We start from the raw sequence: 19,429 nt of genomic DNA on the forward strand, positions 1-19,429 counted from the left end.
TGATTGTATGTTTATGAAATATAATAGAGTATATATGTGTGTTAATTAGTTTCGTAGAGTTTATTATTTAAAATTATTTTTCGTACGTAGATTGTTAGATTTAGGACTTTAATCAGAATAGAGTCCTAGAACCAATTTATCTCATAGTAAAATATATTGCGACTTCTAGTGGGTATTTGGATTTGTAAGACCCTTTTAAGTGATCACGTAAATTTATTATGCGTATTTTGTTGTTTATTATATTATTTGATACTGGAGTTCCGTATTTTATAATAAATTTAAGTTTTTTACGCATATAACTTGTCACGTCAGATTTAAGTGTTAAGTATTTATCATTAGTTAATTAATATTTTTATTCAATCAGGAATAATTTTATTTCAAAATAAAACGTTGAAGAATAAAATAATAAAAAATTAAAATTAACTATTAAATTAAACTATATAATAACGATATATAACTTTAATATATAGCACCTATAAACTATATAATATCGATAAAATACAATAATATTAATCCCGAAGTAAACGCAAATCAAACCATACAAAGTTTGGCTTCATTTTGTGCCTTGGCCAGCATCTCCTCTTTGGATTTCATATGTTGGGTCCTTAAATCCCGAATTTTAATGCATTAACAAGTTGTTTTCCATTAGCAATTTATCCATCAAATTCTCTTGTACTGCCTTCGGATGCATCTTTATTAGTCTCGACCCAACGAGAGAAGCTATAACCATCATTCTTTTAAGACATCAATAGTGACGATCTATATCTTTATGTTTACTTTAAGATATAAATTTTTTAATTAGTTATTTATTTTATTAATGATATATATCTTAAAATTTTATTTGTGCTCGTTTCATTTAAAATTTTTATATTGTTAATGTATGTATATCCATCCTCAAAAATATTTATAAATCTGCCACAAAAATAATAAATAAATTAAGGGAGATGAGGGAAATAAAAGAATATGGGGGAAAATAAGCAAGGTACCCTAAGGTGACGTTTGGTTCGCTGAAATGTTTATGAGGGAATTGGAATTTGAATCTGAAACATGTTTGGTTGGCAGAAAATTGAATTGGAATCCAATTTCATATTCAGTTTGGTTCGCAAATATGTCAGATGAATTTAATTTTAGTAATGTAAAAGGACAGAATTACCCTTTTTGTTTTTTTTGCTTAATTTTAGTTTGTTTTATAACTTACATGTAGCAATATATTATAAAAATTTAAAAAATATCAAATTTTCATTTTATTGATTGATTATTCATTTCAATAAATTGATTATCTCATCTTTTAAAAATATTTATGAAAATAATAATTCTTCTATAAAATATACTTTTACAAAAATAATATCCAAAAGTGCCATGTACGAAAAATAATATTAAACTTTTTTACAAGAATATCATCCTTTAAAAATATTGATTTTTTTTTCTTTGACCGACTTAACTATATTAACAACCCAAAATGTTTACAACCGATTGCAACAGCATTCAGGTAACTTCTAATGGTTCCAGATCCTCATTATACCATAATAATCCGACATTAATTTAATTAAAATTTTAATATATTATTTGGTTATTAATAATTGGAAGATTCGATTTTCAAGAGGGGATTTGGTCATTAGTTTTATTTGTAGAATATATGTACGTCGTCACTTATTAAGATAAATTTTAAATAAATAATACTTATAATCACCTTAAACTATTAAAAAATATAAATTTATTTGATTATCAAAACATACTGGTATATTATTTTAAATATGTTACCGATGTCAGTTTTATTATCTCAATTTTATCCATTGAAGTCGGTAATTGATACCTCTTTCCGTAATTTACAGATATTGACGATCCTATGCTCTCTCATATATTACACCAATAATAATAAGAGTCAAACTCAATTAATGATTAATTGTAATTTCATGATTCTTCAATTGAATGTTGCCATAATTGAAATGTATACTTAACAGAAAATCATTGCACTTAATGTTTTATCCTGTTTTCAATTACTTTGTTCGACTGTGTTCCTTTAATATTCAGCCTTTAAGATTAGTTTATAATTTTAGCCACAACTTACATGTGTCTACAATTATTATTATAATCAATTATTAGGAAAAATGGGAAAAATTAGTGAAATGTAGATCCCATGAATTTATTTATGTATCTAGGATGAATGCTACATTAAACCTAAAGTTACCAGCAAAATAAAATAAAAGATAAAATTAAAAAGACTAAAATGAAAATTTTAAAAAATCAGACATTTAAAAATTTAATTTTTAAAAACTTCCCATCTACAAGAAGCTACATTATATTTTAGAATAAGCTAAACACAGTTTAGCTTCAAACTCTTTTCAAATTTTCATTTTAATCCTAATAATTTTACTCTCTTTTCAAAGTTTAGTAATAATTATAGTTTCAATAACCATGATTAATAAATTCCATAAACACGTCATTTTATTTAAATGGTCAATTTCTAAAAGAAATTATTCTAATCTATGTAATTTTAATTTTAAAAATTAAAAAAACTATGCAATTTTCATTTTTTTTCATTTTAATTTCATAAATGTAAAAAATAGACTAAAATCATTGGAAATTATTGGTATCTAATCTATTTTTAACAATTGCTAGTTTTTTTTGAATTAATCGCTAATATCTGATTTATTGATCGACTAATCTAGATCAAGTTTTGTAGATGTCCATTATGAGAGTGATCTCCCAACTTAGTTTGCTCTATTTGCTAACGTCAAGGTTCGAACCTCCAACATTTCTTAAAGAATCTAGTATTTCATCTCATTAAACCAACTTTTTACTAGTATTGCTAGATATTATAGCGAGAAATGATTCTTTATGATAATATATTGTGATATATAGAATTTCAAGATAGCGAGTAACGTGTTTAATTCTTTTGCATAATATCTAAATTATCCTAAAACTTTTACAAAATTGTGTGCTTAAAGTATATTTAAATTTATAAACTTTAAGATATTATAATAAGAATCATGTTAGTCAAATTAAGATTATGTTTGATTTTTTAATGATGTTTGAACCATTTGAATTTTAAAATTGAAAGATATCACATATTTAAATAAACTCGAACTCATATCCACTTAAATGTTACAATCGAATTAAGACTCAAAAATATTTTGAACATTAAAATTCAACATTATTTATACTCCTATCTCATGACCATCTCTTGTTTATAATTAAACGCGATACTGTTCAAATGCAATCATATTATTCGGCTCATCCCTTAGTATGCCTATGTAGTGAAACATAAGCACAATCACATAACAAGAACATGGCATCAGAAATATGATTGAAACATAAATACTACATGAAAACATAATAACAAGAAGATACCTATATATATATATAAACTTATCAAGATAAAATATGAATTATTAATGTAATAAAATCTATACTATATATAATGTAATAAAATCTATACTATATACAATGTAAATACACGTACGTATTGCTTGTGTATCAACCATTTTTCTACACTGAAATGACAGCACCACCGACCAGTGGTGGCGAATCAGCCCAAATACTGTGATAACCATATAATCATTTTCTGGCTAGCTTTCAAGTTAAAAATCAAAAGAATAAGAAAGAAAACGATGGTAAGCAGTAGTAAGAAGCTAATAATTAATTTAAAACCAATCCCTATGGTTAATTTGATGTTGTTATTACAGTATATCAATTAATTCCGGACGGTCAAAGCAGTAAAATTAAAGTGGCGATCAGATGAAGTCAGGAAAAAATATATATAAAGAGAGTAGCAGTGAGTGAAAACTGAAAAATGACCGGTATCTGTAAAAAGCCACTAAAACAATTAACTATAGCTGAAGATAAATCTGACACATGAGCTGATCCTCATTGTAAAGTTCTTTCGAGGTCTTAACAGCAATGAAATGAAGGGAATTCCCCATTAAAAGAATTGGAATATAAGAAAAATGGGGTTAAAAGTGAAGAAAGATTCAGACAGATGAACTGCATATATGAAGAAACCCAGCAATTAGAAGCTCTGATTTCCATTTAAGCAACAAACTGATAGTACAATTCTCTTTTAGTATTACTGCTACTAATAGTTCATTACAGAGGATTCAATACTGTTTGCATCAAAAGTAGTTTCAAGGAATCCACAAAGATCTCTACAACAGTACCAGTACCAGTCTAACTAGATAGCATAGCAGCAAACACAAAGCATAGAAAAGTAAAAATACCCTAAAAAATATACTCAAAATAACACCACATACATACCTTATGGCTAAAGTAAAGAGAAAATATCCCATATATGTAGTGAAATTTTATCTTTCATATGGGGTTTGGATATTTTTTGCTTTGCTGATGCGTATGTAGTCTAACTTGCACCTGGTGGTGGCGGCTGTAGTGGCGGTAATGGTGGAGTCGGGATCTGTTGAGCCCGCGGTCGCTTACGTTTCTTCTTCTCATAGCTAATCCCTCTTGCTTTTGACTGCATATCACGAACTTCACGAAGATAAAGCCTCACAGCTCGTGCCCCAAAAGGGTTTGCTTCGGGTTTTCCACCGTTTTCTTCAAAGGCAGCTCGGAGGCGGCCGATGAGAGCGTCGAGGCTGCCCCAGGCTTGACGGAGCGGGCAAGGGCAAGGGGCCGGTGGGTTCGGGAGTCCATAGAAAGGACAGATTTGAGTGTGGACTTTGGTCTTACCGAATTGGTCGAGGTAGCGAAGGAATTCCAGGACGTGAGCTCCACTGCACCTGGAGAGAGACAGTGGGGGCTTATGATTCTTGAGGTATTGGCCAAAAGTGTTCCAATCACGGCGCTTTTGGTTCTCGTAGCGGCTTGAAGTCGAAGAAGACGAGGCAGCACCGTTATCGGTAACGTTGATGAGGCTGGGGTTTCCACAGTTGGAGCTATAATGAATTGAATCCATGGACCAAACACAGTATTCTATTAGCTCTTCAAAAATATATATATTTGTGCGTGTGTGCGGGTGTTGTCCTTTACCGTGATAAGTTGATCTTCTTTCTCTCAACCACCTACAAACTAGGGGTTTCACCTTTCTTTTATTAAAAAAATAACTTTTTCAGTGTGACCATAAGATTAAGACCTACCGAAGTTAAAGAAACTGTGAACTAAAAGCTTTTAGTTTTAGTATACTTTCTTTTTCTGGCAGATGACAGTGTTGATATGAAACAACACAACGAAGAAGAAAACCAAAGAAAAAAAGTAGAAGTGCTTAACAGACAAGGAAGAGTGGAAGAGTTTGCCGACTAATGATTTAGAATGGACAGAATTTCCATATTTGAGAGTTAGGCAGGTCAAGAAAGAAGAGTTTGGGGATGAAGTAGTAGTTTTAAGATATCTGATTGGTAGATACGTGGATGATCTGATTAGATTGATGGTAAAAAAGAGAGAACTGTTTTGCTGAAATATACTTGTTTGATTTGGGGTGTTTCTGTTTATCTTATTAAAATGAGGTGTTTAAAAATTATTAATTATTTAATATTAAAAAGCATTAACTCTTGATATATATGATATTTAAATTTAATTTTTTTATAAAAATAAATTTTTAATTAAAGTTATTTGATTTTTAATGATTGTTAATGGGGTTTTATTATTATTTGTGGAATTAATTCTTAAAAAAGAGAAGATAACTTTGTGGAAATGAAATGGAAATTAAAATTGAAAAGGGTGAATGAGAGAAGTAGGTTTAGATGGAGACTGGGATTTATTTAAAAATAATAATAATAAAAATAAAAATAGGGGTAAAATAAAATTCAAGGGAAAGAAATGATTTTCTCTCTCTTGAACCCACTGTAGCTTCGAATGACAGTTCCTTCTTCATTGAACACAATACCCTTTTTCCTTTTTCTCAAAATTTTCAATCATCTGCCCTAAAATTATTATTTTCAAAAAATCATCATTTTCCTTTATATACCGAAAAACCTTTATTATTATTTTCTCATTCATTTTTGCAAAGTTTAATGCTAGTACCTGATCTTGATATATGTATAGAGAGAGAGAGTTAAAAAAAATATGTTATTGGACATTAAAAAAATTAAACATAAAATTTTTAAGTGGGTGGAGTGAAATAGTTGATATTACTTTTATTTAAAGGACGATAATTATTTTTTGAGTAATATTAATATATTTTAAATTATATTAATTTTATTTCTTGTATTTTCTTTAAAAGGTTTGGAGTGTGGAATTATGTGGTTTTGTCTATAGTAACGATGGGCATGAGATTTCGATCCAATAAATTTTAATTTATGAAAATATAATATAATTTTAATATTATCTAGTGGAGATTTTTGTATGGATTTATTTAGATGTTTACAAGGTAAAAAGATAATGGTAAAAATATAAATACAAAAGATTAAAATTATGAATAAATATGTACGAACCAAACAATTTTAATAATTAAAAATTTAAAATGGTTCGACTTCTAAATTAAATCTATATTTACTACCTTAACTATTTATATTAAAAATTTCTCAAATTTATTAAATTTATTTACAACTGAAAATAATTACAAATAATGTAAACTGAAAATAATCTTTATTGTGATTGTATGTTTGAAATTACGAGCTTTCACTCAAAGAATATTTGAGTAATTTTGACAATGATAGCTCATAATTATTTTATAATGAAAAACATAACAATTTAGCATTCTAGAATTATTTTTTGATTAATATTTATCGTCAAAAATGTTTCTTGTTAGATTGAGATGTTTTGAGCTTATTTTTATAACTTCTTTATGATTACTAGCAGTTAGGATTGCAATAAAGCCGTAATATATAAAGAATAAAATATTTACGACACGAGAGATCGATAATTTTATGAAAAGGATTGATATTTTTTTTAAAATTTTGGTTGTTGTCAGCATAAGGATCAATCCTTTCATAGAAAAGATTGATTCTTTTTGTTTTCCACATGAAAGAGATCGATCCTTGTGTAAAGAGATTGATCATTTTAAAGAAGGGGTCTATCTTTTGATGGAAGGAATTGATCCTTTTAACAGAAAAATTCTTGAAAAATGGTCTTAATTGATTTTGAAGTATGACCAAGTCAGAATCATTTAAAATTAAGTTTTCAAGTTTATTTGGGCTTTAAATTATTTTTAAATTTTAATTAAATTAAAAAATAATTAAGTTTTCAAGTTAAAATCTCATCATTTTTACTAACATGCCATATCACCAAACCAACAGAAATTAACGGCCCAATGATCAAAATGTAATGAACCGATAACGTAAATGATCAAAATATTACTTTTTTAAAACCAGTCATCAAAATAAAATTGGTCTAAAACAAAAAAGATAATCAATGTAGTTTACACATATCTAAGTTTATCTTCTTTTTTTTTCTTTTTCTGCACACCAACTTAGTTACTATTCATAATCGATAATAGGGGAATGAACCAAGTTCTTGGTTAGCTCAAAACTGGCCATTTATTTGTGTCCCCTTAATAGTTAATATATTCCACATATTGATAAAGCCTTGAACCGGCAGGAATATGGCCACAAGGAGCACCTCAAATCCCCAGTCCTAACCATATCCATTCGTACACCAATATATGTTCACTAATAGTTAACATTATGATTGAGAACTAATAGCTATTCCCTAATAGTTAACATTTTAGTCTCTTCTCAAACATTATACGTAAAAATAGACGACTAAGATTAATAGTTTAAGAACAATAACTCGAGGAGTCTGGCTGGTGCGAAGTATCATCGTACCCAAAATGCAAGCTGTTGTGTAATTTGGGACAATACACAACTCCAGTGGATCAGAGGCTGCCTTGGGTACTTTCTTTTTCTCCAAAACAATCATACCTATAGGAGTGTTGGACCATGCTTCAAGTTCTTGGTGACAAAAATTAGGAAAAATAACATATTATCATATCAAGACAGCAGTCGAAAACCTGAACCTTTGTATGCATTGTCTAGTTCTGTCTCCTCTTGGCTTAATATTTGAGCCACATTTTGATAACTTGAAGCTTTTGCAAGTTTCTGAACTATGTAACATGTCGGCTTTGCTCAACGTGTAACTTGCAAGAGATGCGCCTAGTTCAGTATACCAAAAAATCAGAAGAAAAATATGACAAAATTTGACAGTTTTCATGTCTTGCCCTTCCCCGTTGCACTCTCTTTGATTGCGAAGTGACAGAGAAGCTGTTGTGCCTGCAAAAGTATTTTAAAAAAGCATATCATGCACTTTCTCATGTGCATCCAGAAAATGCATGCACCAGAACAGAAAAAAGAGGAAAAACTAAGCAGCATACCTTTTCCTTAGCTCTTGGGGTGCCCATCTCGCTCTCGGGATCCATTAACTCAACCAAGTACTTTACTGCACCTGCTTGACCTATACGAGCCTTATTTTCATGAAAGATTGATAAGTTAAACAAAGCAGTAACAGCATCTTTTTTCCCTCTCAATGTTCCCGGGTACAGAAGATTCACCAAGGCTTTGACAGCACCAGAACGTCCGATCCTTGCCTTACACTCTTCCAAGACAGAAAGACTGAACAATGACGCAGTGGAATTTTCTTTGGCTCCATCATTTCCAGACTTTAGAACACGAACTAGTGGCTCTATTGCTCCAGATTTTGCAATCTTGGCCTTATTATCTTCGTTAATCGAAAGATTTAAAAGAGCTGTAACAGCATGCTCGAGTTATCTTTACCTCCGAGTATAATAGAGAAAGTACGTAATGGTGTAATAGCACCACAGTGGCCTATAATTATACGATTTTCCATGTTGTGCTTTGCAAGAAGGCGCAGTTCTGTAGCAGATTTAGTTTGAACTTCATTTGACAGGCTTTGAAGGTTGTCTAGTAGTTTCTTCACATGGGAACTTGTGGTCAAATCATCACACCCTGACCCAGAAAATGCACTGGAGTATGTTCTGTTATAATTATGGTTTCCATTGAGTGTCTCTTCTATTTTTGTTTCGGAAACCTGCAACTGCTTTCCTGTTATCCAGGGAGAAATTCCAGATTCATTTGTTGAAGAAAAAGTGCCAAGGCCCTCGGATGAAATTTCAGCTAACTCATTCATTTCATTCTTCTGACCCCCTTGACATGTCATTAGCAGCAGGAGTGGAATCAACACTGTATTTTCACTAGAGGCTGATTCAGCCCTATTGTGAGTATATGATCGATCAAGAGATTGCGGTCATACTTGTCGATCTCCAGTGCATTCTCCACTAAATCTAGAGGAGATGTTAATCTTCTGCTTCTCTAAACCATTTCCAACTTCAAGAGAAGACCTTGTTGTGGAACTACTGCTGTTTGCAAAGTAATGGAAACTATCAATATAGGTTAAATCTTGAGAAGATATATGATTTGAAGGAGAAGAGACCGAAACAAGTTTAGCATGCACATCATGGTTTGACGTCAAGTTCAGGGATTTCATAACATTTATCAGATGATCGGTGCAGGGAATAGCATCATCTTTTTTTACTTCTCAAAGCATCTACCATTGATGGTCTCTCCTGCTTCACACATTTGATTCCCGCAGGCAGTGCTGAAACAGTTCTTCAATTAGTCTCACTACTAAAAGCTAACTCAGCAGTTGCCCTCCAGCCGCCATTAATAGTTTCTTAAAGCAAGACAAAATTTGTACTTGCACATGGAGTGAAGAAGAAGATTTTGATTTTTTTCATACCTGCACACTGGTTAAACTTGAAGTGGATGGTGATGACTGCAATAGTCTATATAATATGCGACATATCTGAAGTGAAGAGCCTCGCATTTTTATTAAAAAAGTTTCACTAGAACCTGCATGGTTTTAAAAGTTTATAAATTTGACTGTTACATCTGCAAGATATAGATTTTATAGCAATCCATAACAAACATAGACAAACCAACCGGAAAGGAAATCCTTATTTCAAGCACTTCTTTTTTTTCTCCCTTAGGCATCATTACTCCAAGGAAAAATGTATTCAGTAAAGATCAAACTTGAACTTACCCTGTGAATTTTGCTCATCTTAGGACACCAGTTCTCCATGAAATCTCGAGCCTTGTTAACGAGCATATCTAGCTCTTCGCACTCTTTACATAGGATTTTTCATTCAACGATATATTGTAATTTATTTCTTTTGATTTGGGCGGAAAGTCGCAGTTAATGATTTTACGGTAGGTGACCGGTCTTTGGATGATAAAATATATATTATGTCCTCTTTTAGAAAGAAGGGGAGAAAAAGGAAGAAGAGGTCTCTCTCTCATTGTTGCATGATAAATTTTTATCGACCTTTAGTGATGGTATTAGACTTAGGGTCATATGATTATTTGTAGGCTGACAAGACGAGAATATATGCTTGCTTAACAATAAATTTGACTTTGATATCAAAAATCATATCAAATGAGTAATCGAAGTCTCTAAAGACTCGATTAATGGAGGAACTCTTTTGGAGATATTGATAGACAAAGAAATGACTCCTAGAGGAAATCTTGAAAAAGAATAACAGCATAGATACGACTAGCGTAAGAGGTATAACAAAGAGAAAATTACTTTTCTTTTCCATTTGATGCATTAATAATAGGTTAATCCCAATTTAAGTGGCTTAGGTTTCATCATGTCTCACTCTCTCCATTTCATCAATTCTAAGCTTGAACGAGTTAAGACAACGACAATATCCAAAAGAGAGAGAGAGAAGTTTGGATCTGCATCATTTAACTGCCCCCCTTTGTTTTAGAAATTAAAACACACATGTCCTACCACCACCATCACCACCACCCACGCAGCCATCTGCCAAATGATGTTCCCACCGTGGATCTGTGATTTTAGTTTGCATGAAAATGCCTGACAACTCAGCCCCCCTTGCCAGATTCCGCTTTAAAGACAAAACTCACTTATAACCCTTAAGGTGCGTTTGGTTCACGGAATGTAAGATTACCAGTGGGAATAAAAGATTACCAGGGAATAAAAGATTACCAGGGAATAAAATTACTGGGAATGTTGTATTTTGTGTTTGGTTGGTTTAGCAGGAATGTAAGATTACCGTGTTTGGTTAAAGGAATAAAAGATTATTGAAATGTATATTTAACCTAATTGTCCTTATTATATATTTGTATAATATTACAAATTGTAAAATATTTATATATTTTCTTTAAAAAATTAAATTAATAATACTTATATAATTTTTTTACAAAATTAAAAATATAAAAAATGTTTCATGAAAGGGTAAAAAAAATTTTAACCCCTGAACTTCATATAAAATTTTAATTATAGATTTTTTTTTTTGTAAATCTAAAATAATTTAAGAATAAATTTGTAAAAGGATAAATTGTAATTTAATCTTCGTAGAATTTTTATTATTCAATGACAGAAGAAAGATATTTTTTAAAAAAAAATAAAAATTTAAGAGCATTTTAGTCTAAAACGCCGGTAATGTTACAATACCTAAGGGAAGGGAAGTAATGACATTCCCGATAATATACCCCAAAAAAATCTACTATTGATAATAAAACATTACCAGGAATGAGATTCCCGGCCAACCAAACATGAGAATATGAGATTCCCATCCCATGAGAATCCCACAATTCTTGAACCAAACAGCCCCTTAATCCTAATCTTCCAATTGTCTGTCACAGGGTCTATCCGGTACTTTCTTATCTTTATCGGATTCAATCATGTAATATAAGTGCATATTTGTTGCATGAATTTGAAATCTTATTAACAAAAATGATAAAAGAGTTTTTCATTGATAGGATGAGCAGGAGAGAAAGGCAAGCCATGTGTTGCTTACACCATCGATGTTTTTGTGATGGTGGGGCTCCCTTCTGCTTCAACTTTACCACCCCACGCTACATCATTAAAAGCGTCATGTACGTTAGACCGCCAATGAGGTCGTTAGTATTCGATTCTGATTGATCAACTTTTAATTCCAACATATATTTTTCTGTTTTTTTAGAAGAAAGAAAAGAAAATAAGACACAAAGAGGGCAGGAACCTGAGGCTCGGAACAAATGAAGACCACCTAGACTCCAACAGTGACCAACCAAATATACTGATGCATCTAAGTCCTACAACTTCTTATCTTTCCTCTTCCCAAAAAAGTGTTAGCTAAGTCATTCAAACTAGAAACTACAGAAATTACAAAAGCAATTGTTCAATATAATTGAACTCAAAATCCAACACCATGGGAGACAGCCCTTCGTGTTCTTCCGAAGGAAAGATAACATTATAAAATTCTCCCAATTGCCTTATATCTTACACGAACAAACGGCAACCCTCCAGAATAACACATGAGCCTAAATACCCTCTTTGATTTTTTATTCTCTCCACGTCGATGTTAAACTAAAAGGATACCCACAGAGGAAAAAAAGTGTAATAAAGAGGGATACACAGTTTAGGCTTTGTGATTCTTCACCATGTCATCAACATCCAACTCTACTTCCAACACTGGAGAATCCTTTCGCATACTGTAATAACTGTTAAGAGTGACATAAAATTTTCAACACAACACAATTAGCAAAACTTTTACCTAATATGAAATCAATGGTTATTAGTTAAATAATTACCATAAAGGAGTTACCTATTCTGAACAGGACCATGATCAACAGCTGTTCGCAGAAGATATATAACTCGGCCAACTATGTCAGTCATGGGAACAGGACCAAATAACCGACTGTCCTTAGCTTCCTATCATCTCAAAAAAAAAAAAAGGCAAAGCATAATGGGGAACATGGATCAGCTTCTTCAAAGCCATATAAAAAGTTGAATAATTTTTGTTATTTATTATTAGGAATGGCATGAGAAATATGCATGTAATAGCTAACGAGCAGCCTCTAGAATCAAATATGCAAACCAGATAACTGTTTGTTTTATAGATTTATACAAGAATAACAACCAAAACTTTTATTGGTTGTATTACTAACATCTTATACCTTGGGCTTCAATTTTTCATTGTCTGCCAATACCCAGCACTAGTCCTTTTCAAGAACAAATGGCTTATCTTTTTCATCCTTAGACACCATTTCATATCCTTCAGTGGCAGCCAATCTTCTGACGAGATAGTTATCAGAATTGTCAGGGTCCTTCATGACAATGACATCCCCAACAAAAATGCGACTGTACAGAAAAAGCATGAAGTTAGGAACTCTTGAAATCATATCCAAACCCGATGAGTAAATATGAAAGATGTATTGAACACAAAAGAATGGAGAGAAAGAAAATCATAACAAGATTTGGTTCGGAGAGCATTGATTGAATCATCAACCTCATGAGAGAGGATGCCAAGTTTACATACTTTTTTACCTCTGCTTATCTTCACTTATATGTTCTAAACTGATGCTCAGAATGAATATAATAATTAAACTTAAACGAACAGCATAACCTTCACAGAGTTTAGATGCACAGATGTTTAAATGGATTAATTATGGTTCGCAATGAACCAACTCAAACCAGAGTTATGAAATCATAAGTTTATTTCTTAGGTGCTGTAAGCGCAAGCAATACTTTGGGTCTGCGGATGCAATCTTCCGTACAAGAAGAGTACCCCCTTGTTCGTCAATAGTTGGGGCCATCGCCTCTCCTTTACTCCAGTGTAGGTAAGTCAATTTCCCCTGAAATACATTTTTCTAAACAGCATCCTGTAATTCCCGGTCACTGATTTGACCTCTCTTATAGCTCTGGTCCACATCAAGTTTCCTGTTAGAATAGTACAAGAATGCAAGCTAGAAAATACCTATAAAAGGTTCTGCGTTTCTGATACCAATAAAATTTATGCAGCATAACAAAATGGAAGCACGAACTAACCATAGAAGCCACCTAAAATTTTAAAAAGCTCCATTGTCAATTATAAGTATCTCTACATCATAAACTAAGCATGAAGACTTTACAAATATAGCTGATGAACCTTTATTCTATTTTTGAATATTCCTCTAATCCTCTTTAAATTTCCAAAATATAAGTGAAGAATATTTCGTGATGTGAAAAATGGTCTAAACCCTACACCCTCTAATTCTCTACTGCAGGATTTTCTTAATGTAATGAAATTTGCATTTGCAGGCTTATTCTTGAATTATTGATAAGCCACCGCCACAGAAAGACTTCAGCTTTGGCCAAAAAGTGGTACAAATTGAAAAAGAACCAAGAGGGATTGATCTCACTATCTTCACCAGAGACCAAAAATCAGATATATTTTTCCCCCCGCTACCCAATTTAAATATGATCTTTAACCTTAACAAACCCCACATTGACGGACTTAGATTGTCATATTTATTCCCCATCAAATAGGTTTCGAAGAATCATACTTGCATCAAGACTATAAAGCATTCCATAGTGTATGCGACTCCATTATAGCCTTTGCCTAATCAAACCTATATCTGAACACTGATTTTAATATTCTATCTAAAAACAGGTTCCAAGCAAAGCATTTACATATCAATATCAATTAATATACGGAGTTGACATCATTATATTCGATGTTTTTTCATACATTTGCTAAGAATTTCGCAAGATGCAAATATTTTTGTTATGTGCAAAAAATGCATAGAACATAAAGGTTAAAACAGATTATGGAATTCCAAAACCAGAACCATTATCACGGTGAAACTAACCATGCTCAAAACCCCAAACTAAAAACTGTATAACAATCCAAAATGAACTACCCGAACCCCAAAAAGGAAAACATGAGTGAACTACCCGAACCCCAAAAAGGAAAAGTTCCCACATTTACCCAATAAAACGACCATCAAAAGATCTCGAAATTCGTTTCCAAATCATCAAAATCCGGAATCATAAGTTTTGCTCATATGCATTAGAGAAAACCTAAAAATGAAAAATTCCAAATCAAATACTAAATGTGAGGAAAGATAAGATAGAGAAGATGCGACCTTCCAGCTGAGAGTGAAGGAGTACTCGATCTTATGAACGAAGTATCGAGTCGACAAAGAAACCATTGCCGGGGTTTAACCGAAATGCTTTGTTCGTTCTTTCTAGAGTTTGGGGTTGTACAGGTGTTCTTTTTTGTTAAACCTCCTTGGTTTTATATTTGGATAAACTATAAAAATAGTCACCAAACATTTTACTTTTCTACTATGGTCACTAACCTATATTTTTTGACATAATCACCACTAACATTATACATTTGGTATGATTTAACTCCACGAGCAAAATTGGTCATAAGTTCCCAACTGCTTTGGCCTTCAGGTCAAAGTCAGAGAGATGGAACCATAACGGGTTTATGCAAATTCCTCGGTAATGGCCAGTGGCGGATGCAAATTCCTCGGTAATGGGCTGATGGCATGACCAACTTTCTCTTCCATACATCACTATTGTGTGTGCTTTAACTAAATCACTAAGGTTTTGTTGTTCTATCATGTTTGATTTTTCTTTTTAGTTCTTGATGTTTTAGTTTTTCATCTCGTAAATACCAATTTCTTTGTAGTAGTACTTGATTGTTTCCTAAGACTACTGTTTATATATATATATATATCAAGTTTTAAACTGAGTATTCTTAGAATACCATTTTTGCTTTTGCAATAGTTCTTACAAAGTTCAAACAAATGGAGGAGCTCAAGGCCCTGATTGGCGACGTTAAAGAAGGAAAAATTAGAAATGTTAAATTTAGTTTTACAAAGTTCGAGCAATTTATGTGTATTTGAAACGAATGAAGGGGGCAAATGTTTGTTTGGTGATGGTGATGAATTTATTGTAGAATTGTTGCCTGATGGAAGGATCAAAAGTGTTAGTTCTTGTGAGGATGAGGATGAGGATGGAGTTGATATTTATATGGTCAAATTGAAACCATGGTTGAATCTAAAAGCTTTGGCAAGTGACTTGAAACAATGGAATCTTGAAGTTATAACTAATAATAAAGGATGCTACATTTGTGTGGACTAGTAGGTTGGCACGCCATAGAACTGTTGATTTTTTTATATATAATGAAAGCTCAAACACCTTGCAACTCTCTGGTACTCGAATCTTAGACATTTATGAATAATAACTATCATTTTATTTTTATTTTTTGATAATAAAAGTTTAAACACCTTACAAATCTCTTTTGAGATAATTTGGTTTGTGTATAGTGTATAGTGTATAGTGTAGAATTGTTGAATTAATAGGTAAACCTTTAAATAAAGTAAGGCGGGAGACAATGAGATTGCCTTTCAGAACCAAGGTTTGGTAATTGCAAGTTAAATTGCAGACAATGGTTCAAATCCGAATTGTTTTAGCTTTTGTTGGTGAAGTAAGAGCATTATAAACCTACTCATCAGTATTGAAAGTTGCACAAAAGATTGGTTATAAATCTGGGTTTGCAAAGGGAATGAGACTAGAGGCAACTTTGTCATTATTTAATTAGGCATCATTATACCAATGGAGGTTTGCAAATGCAGATTTATTACCAAAATCAGTAACAGAAAAATAATTTTAATAAAAATAACATGTGAGTTTACACTTTTTTCCGGGATTTCAAAAAGATAAGGTTGCCCTTTCTCTGCATCCTTGGCTCATCTGCATCACTTCATCTGGTCCACGAATATTAAAACAAAGTCATTTTAATAGCCAGAACCAGTGACAGCTAATAAAGTTTATACGTACTAATAAATATAAAGAGTTAGGATTTTGGATATATACTTTAATTTTGTAGTTTTTAGAAAAAGGAGTCTTTGAAGATCAAATTAATGGGGGGGGGGGGGAAACATGTTCAAAACTTTTTATTAAAATAAGAGAAAATCGTCTCAGTGACCAAAAATGCCTTATAATATACGATTTTAACCAACTTTTTTTGGATTTGCCAAAATGACTAACAAAATCGCAACGCGATCCCCAGAATCGCAAATCAGTTTCCAAAATCGCAACGCGATTCTTGACAATCGCAATGCGATAGTACAAATTCGCATTGCGATTTTCAAGAATCGCAACGCGAATATGAAAATCGTAACGCGAACACATAAATCGCAACGCGTATCCGTAAATCGCAACGTGTATCCGTAAATCGCAACGCGTATCCGTAAATCGCAATGCGTATCCGTATATCGCAACGCGTATCCGTAAATCGCAACGATAATCAGTAAATCGCAACGCGTATCCGTAAATCGCAACGCGATTTTTAAAGCGCCATTATAATCGCTACGCGTATTTTATTTTCAAATTACAAAAACGAATATTAAGACAAAATCCCGTAATCGCAACTCATAACCTAAAACCTAAAATCACAACTCAGTCCCATCTCCATCTCTCACTCTCTACGGCGAAATCCGTCCCCATCTCCGAAGATTTCCGTCCCCATCTCCGGCGAAATCCCTCACAACCATTCACGGTCAGAAATCCCTCACAATATTCAGAAATGGAAAATCAACCTCCGAGGGTTAGTTTTTTTAATTTTTTTTATTTTGAAATTTTTGCATTATTGTAGGTTTTTTATATTGAAACTGATGATATGTTTACTGGTCATTTCAATAATAGATTAACCATTTCACTTAGATTTCATTTCGCGTTACGATTCTCTCGTTGCGATTTTCATTTCGCGTTGCTATTCTCTCGTTGCGATTTTCAAGTTAGTATTTGTCTTTGTCTTTGTTCTGTCTTTTGGTTGAAGTAATGCAATCCATTCAAGTTTCAATTTGCAGAAGAGTCGCAACGAGATAAATGAAAATCGCAACGTGAAAATGACTATCTGCAACGAGAAAAATGAAAATCGCAACGAGAGAATCGCAACGCGAAATGAAAATCGCAACGAGAGAATCGCAACGCGAAACCAAAATCGCATTGCGATTTTCATTTCGCGTTGCGATTCTCTCGTTGCGATTTTCATTTCGCGTTGCGATTCTCTCGTTGCGATTTTCATTTCTCTCGTTGCGACAGTCATTCTCTCGTTGCGATTTTCATTTCAACCAAAAGACAAAACAGTGTTGCAAATTTTAGTTTCAAGAATAAACTACTACTTTTTATGTTTATTGTTTTTGGTATATCTTCACAGTGTAGTTTTTGGTATATCTAACTTGGTATGTTTATTGTTTTTGTAGAAATTTTTTTCGGCTTCATTGACATTAAGGAATAAAGTTAGCCTAGCCACTACAATTGCTTCGAAGCTTTCACCTGCACAAAGACAATTGTTTGAGGAAACCTGCTTCGGGCCATGGCTGAGAGTACAGCATCCGGGTGGAGATGCTAATTTGACCCATTTGTGGCTTCAGACCATGACATCAAATCTACCCGACAGTATACAACGTGGTGAGGAAGAGATATGGTTTCATTTTCCACCAGCGTATACTTGTTTTGGGCGGAAGGAGTTCTGCTTAATCACTGGTCTACGATTCGGACACGATGATGTAGGCCGGTACACTCGTCATATCGCCCGCCCATCATGGTTATCCCGGGTGTTTCCGGATGAGTCAATGGAGAAGCCGAACCTACACGTCGACGACCTGAAGAAATTGTTTAATAAGAAAGCTGGTTTCACTCGGATGGATGACGTCGATGTTGTCCGAGTATGCCTTCTACTACTTGTGTATGCCGGCTTTTTAGGCAGAGAGGCCAGACAACCTATTCCTCGGGAGCTAATAATATTGGTAGAGGACCTGAATGCATGGAATCTGTTTCCGTGGGGTTCGTATATATGGAAAGCTACCTGGACTAAGTTGTCTACTGCCTTTGATGACCGCAAAAGTTTGCGTGGCGATGGGTCGAAATACACTTTGTCAGGCTTTGTTTGGGCCTTTAAGGTAAGAATTTCTATATAATGTTTCTAAAATTATAATTAATTATTTAACAATTATTGTTATTATATTGTTTGTAGATTTGGATATTCGAGGCTTTCCCCAGCATGCGTACATATGCAATAAAAACGTCAAATGATATTCCCAGGGCTATTTCCTGGAAGAGGAAAAATCTGTTGGATTGGGAAGACTTAATACCATATGCGACAATAAATAATGTAAGTTAACACAAATACTTTCATATAATATATAAACAAGTTATTAATAGTAGACGTTTAACTTTGTTTGAGTTTTTATATTGTTAGGAGGCCAACATTCCATTACAAAGACTGACACCCACGGAGGAAGAGCTTGCCACTGATTGGTGGCAAGCTAGTCAGAGTTTTTTTGATGGCACGGATGATGAGCATCATCCACTTCCTCCAATTCGAGAGCCATCACCTCACCCAGAGCCATCACCCGATCGACCCGACTATACACCTCTAGAACGAGAGCCATCACCTATCCCGTCACATCATCGAGCCTCTTCTCCACCATCACCTCATGATAGGCGACCGGTAAAGAGGCCACGACATTTATCTCCTTGTTCTCCACCTCCACGGGATGAGTTACGTGATGAGGTCAATGCCTTGCGTGAGGAGATCGGTACTCTACGCGATAACGATGGTGCATGGCGTGTGGAGGTGTCAACTTTACGTGGTGAGGTTGCCGCTCTACGTGAGATGATAGTATCGTTGCAGAATGAGGTTCATACTCTACGCAACAAGGTAATTTTAAGATTTTCC

The 19,429-nt window shown here is 33.2% G+C and overlaps 1 protein-coding gene and 2 pseudogenes across 1 annotated transcript; all 3 read right to left on the minus strand.

The window, feature by feature from the left end:
- Positions 1-4,191: 4,191 nt before the first annotated feature.
- Positions 4,192-5,072, minus strand: LOC120188711 (protein LIGHT-DEPENDENT SHORT HYPOCOTYLS 4-like). The gene has a single exon (XM_039192120.1). The coding sequence runs from the start codon at positions 4,907-4,909 to the stop codon at positions 4,355-4,357; it is 555 nt and encodes a 184-aa protein (XP_039048051.1). The 5' UTR covers positions 4,910-5,072; the 3' UTR covers positions 4,192-4,354.
- A 3,212-nt stretch (positions 5,073-8,284) lies between these two features.
- On the minus strand, positions 8,285-9,363 carry LOC120188945 (annotated as a pseudogene).
- Positions 9,364-12,075: 2,712 nt separating this feature from the next.
- LOC120188647 lies at positions 12,076-14,897 on the minus strand (annotated as a pseudogene).
- Between the last annotated feature and the right edge of the window lie 4,532 nt (positions 14,898-19,429).

The sequence above is a fragment of the Hibiscus syriacus genome, unplaced genomic scaffold, assembly GCF_006381635.1.
Source record: "Hibiscus syriacus cultivar Baekdansim isolate YM2019G1 unplaced genomic scaffold, ASM638163v2 tig00116951_pilon, whole genome shotgun sequence".
NCBI lineage: Eukaryota > Viridiplantae > Streptophyta > Magnoliopsida > Malvales > Malvaceae > Hibiscus > Hibiscus syriacus.